Source organism: Lolium perenne, chromosome 3, assembly GCF_019359855.2.
Source record: "Lolium perenne isolate Kyuss_39 chromosome 3, Kyuss_2.0, whole genome shotgun sequence".
Classification (NCBI taxonomy): Eukaryota; Viridiplantae; Streptophyta; class Magnoliopsida; order Poales; family Poaceae; genus Lolium; species Lolium perenne.
Window position 1 is genome coordinate 190,027,136 of NC_067246.2, and position 3,480 is coordinate 190,030,615.

The 3,480-nt window shown below is 50.1% G+C and overlaps 1 protein-coding gene across 1 annotated transcript; it reads left to right on the forward strand.

The window, feature by feature from the left end:
- Window positions 1-1,508: 1,508 nt before the first annotated feature.
- Window positions 1,509-2,738, forward strand: LOC127339726 (putative F-box protein At1g47790). Its single transcript, XM_051365545.1, has one exon. It carries the CDS (start codon window positions 1,509-1,511, stop codon window positions 2,736-2,738), a length of 1,230 nt encoding a protein of 409 aa, XP_051221505.1.
- The last annotated feature ends 742 nt before the right edge of the window (window positions 2,739-3,480 follow it).

Genomic DNA, 3,480 nt, shown 5'->3' on the forward strand with positions numbered 1-3,480 from the left:
TCCCGAACAGACGTTTCAACCGTGGTATTATAGGAGCATACCACATCACCTTGGCGGGAACCCTCTTCCTGGGTTTCTGGCCCTCAACATCGTCACCAGGGTCATCGCCTCTGATCTTATAACGCAATGCAGTCCATACCGGGTATTCATTCAAATTCTCGTATTCACCGCGGTAGAGGATGTAGTCGTTAATGCATGCATGTATCTTCAGAACCTCTAAACCTAGAGGACAGACAACCTTCTTTGCTTCGTACGTACTGGCGGGCAACTCGTTATTCTTTGGAAACATATTCTTCAACATTTTCAGCAAGTTTTCAAATCCTGAGTCAGCTGCACCTTCCCGTGCCTTCCATTTCAGCAAATCCACCGTGCATCCCAGCTTTTTCAGACCATTATCGCATCCTGGGTACAGCGACTTTTTATGATCCTCTAACATGCGATCCAAATTCTCCCTCTCATTTTCAGTTTCGCAGCGTCTCCGTGCATCAGCAATGGTCCGACCAAGATCATCAGCGGGCTCATCACGTGCCTCTTCTTCACCTTCCCCTTCACCTTCCCCACCTTCAGCATCCTCTATGAAAGTATCACCGAAATGATCAGGATAGTTGTCATCGATGATATCATCCCCTTCTTCATCTTCTTCCATTATAACCCCTCTTTCTCCATGCTTGGTCCAACAATTATAGGTTGGCATGAAACCGTGCCGAAGCAGGTGCAGGTGAACTTCTCTTGAGGAAGAGTAACCCTTCTGATTCTTACAGCCAACACATGGACAGATAACAAAACCCCCCCGCTTGTTCGCATTAGCCACTACGAGGAAACCTTTCAAACCCGTAGTGAACTCGTCGGAGAGTCGGTTACCGTACGTCCATTGCCGATTCATCTGCATTATTATTATATAAAGTATATAATTAACCATCATGCATTTGTTAAACTAAGTAGCTAGAAATAATAGAAATTAAACAATGAACTACACACATGCATATTTTATCAATGACACATGAAAGGTTCAAGTTGCTAACCCCGATCGAGGAGAAAAAATAAATGAGAAAGCTCAAGTGTGGCTCGGACACTTCATATCATATTTGTTTCATGCTCTCGGGAATTTCATCAAACACCTTGTGTGCATAAGAGGAACCAAAAGCAAACCCACCACTCTTTGTGAAGATTGTGAAAAGAAGTGGCACCAAATGGCTAAGTGAAATGAGCTGCGCTGCCTTTTATAGGGATGGGCCTTTAGTCCCGGTTGGCCTGGCCAACCGCGACTAAAGGCCTTCGGGCACCTTTAGTCTAAAGCCCCTCCCGTCTCCCAGCTGTCGACCGAGCCCGCTGGACCCAGACCTTTGGTCGCGGAGGCGAGCCGCGACTAAAAACCTCTTTAATCGCGGTTCGAAAGATTTGGGAACTAATGGGGCTGGATGGAAGCCTTATTTTCTACTAGTGCTTAAGAATCAAGGTAAACCCTAATGAATCAGATCAGATCGAACTCTAACTCAGAACTAGGCGAGATGTCCGGCGACGCCAATGCTGCCGCGCCCGCGCGCCTCCCGCGAGAAGCCCTGGAAAACATCCTGTTCCGCCTCCCGGCGAGCGATCTCCGCCGGTTCCGACGCGTTTGCAAAGAATGGCGCGATGTCATCTCCGATCCGATCTTCATCAAAGGACACCTGATCCAAGGACCGACGGCCCCAACGCACACCATTGTCTTCGTGCCGTCTTCCAAGCGCTCCACCAACAACAACGGGTTCCTGTTCGACGAGCGCTGGCAACTCACGGCGAGGTTCGCCGTCGGCGGATCGGAGACCATGATAGGGACGTGCAACGGCCTGCTCTGCTTCCTCGACGGACTCCAATTCGCCATCAAGATCGTAGAACCCTTCACCGGCGAGACGATTACCCTGCCGGAGCCGACAGATTTGCTAGGGTGGCGGTTCGCCAACTCGTACTGCTTCGGGTTCGACTCCACCGCGAGGCAATACAAGATCGTTCACCAAGGCGTGTGCGCCAGGGAGCACCGTGATCACCTGAAGGTGTTGACTGTCGGAGCCGACGAGGACTGGAGGACAGTGAGCATTGCCCGTAATAACAACAACAGCAACGACCTGTCGTGCGACGGCGGAGCCGTGTACTGGAGTCACCGCGAATACACGAGCATGGGTCCGATGTACGCGCGCTTCGATCTGGCGACGGAGGAGGTCACGTCGGTCAAGTGTAAGCTGGTTGACGGGCAACCGTTGTTTTGCAAGCATCCGTGGTGGCAGCGGCGGGGCGAGCCGTGTGCCATCAGAATAAAGTGGTTGGCCGGTGAGTCGGACGACGGCTACTGGCCGCGTGACATGGATAGGATGAAGGCCATGGCGTTCCATACCGAGGCCATAAGCCTGCCACGTGGACGTCTTCTCCCGAAGCCGCACGCGCTGCAGCGGGAGCATCTGCTGCTGCAGGAGGCGAACGGCGCCCTGTACGCTCACAAGATCGTCAGCAGAGATGCTCACGAACTTGAGGTTGGCTACGAAAAACTGCTGGTTGAGATTGGTAATGTCGTGCAGGAGGAGCCAGGGAAGAGCCTGCCGAGCGGCCAGTTTGTTCGAGTTAACACTAGCCCACCGTCCAGAAGACGACCGGTGGCCACAGCTTCGGGTGAGGTTATAAGCTCGTTCGCCTATGTTCCGACTGTATCTCCAGCTCCCTTGGCGCTCTATCTAGGCACACGTGTCAACTGCGCACCAGCTCTGTGAGGACGAAATGCACATGCTTTTCCTTCGCCCTTTTTCAAAGGCTGCTTGGTTTTCACCCCCCTGTATATTAGAACAGAGGTGCTTGATGTAGATAACCAATCTATTCCTCAAATGATCAAAATTTTGTTGGAATTGGATCATCCTCACATCAATATAACCAGCCTATACACTTTTTTGTGGTGCCTTTGGAAGACAAGAAATGCTGCCCTCTTTGGTAGAAAATATTGCAAGCCTCCGGAAGCCAATGCAATTATGCAAGGATCAAAGTTAGATGATTTGTTGCAAGCTCAGAATCAACACTCATCTTTCGATGTTGTCCATCGGCAAATTACCCAGCAGGAACCTTGCTTGACCATAGGTCAACGAATATTCTGCGATGCGGCTTGGACAATGGAAGAAAATATGCAATCTTCTCCTGCAGGTATTGGCGTTATAATACAATTTGAAGACAATGAGCACTGTAAGCAGCTTCATATCTCGGCCATGTCTCCTCCTGTGACATCATCTCTCTAGGCTGAAGCATATGGACTACTACTTGCTACAATGCTTGCAGACATTCTAAACATACAGGAACCACACTATTACACGGACTGTTTGGTTCTGTCTTCAGCAGCAACAAAGAAGTCAATCTTCAAAGAAGCAGGTCATTGGAATGTAAGGCCCATGCTTACCTCCATACTGGCTTCACCGTCCTTTTTTAGAAGCAGGGTAGCACACATCAACAGATGTTTTAATGTAAAGG

What these genes read in the sequence shown, in the direction of transcription:
- LOC127339726 (XM_051365545.1), top strand. Translation starts at nt 1,509, where the DNA reads ATGTCCGGCGACGCCAATGCTGCCGCGCCCGCGCGCCTCCCGCGAGAA.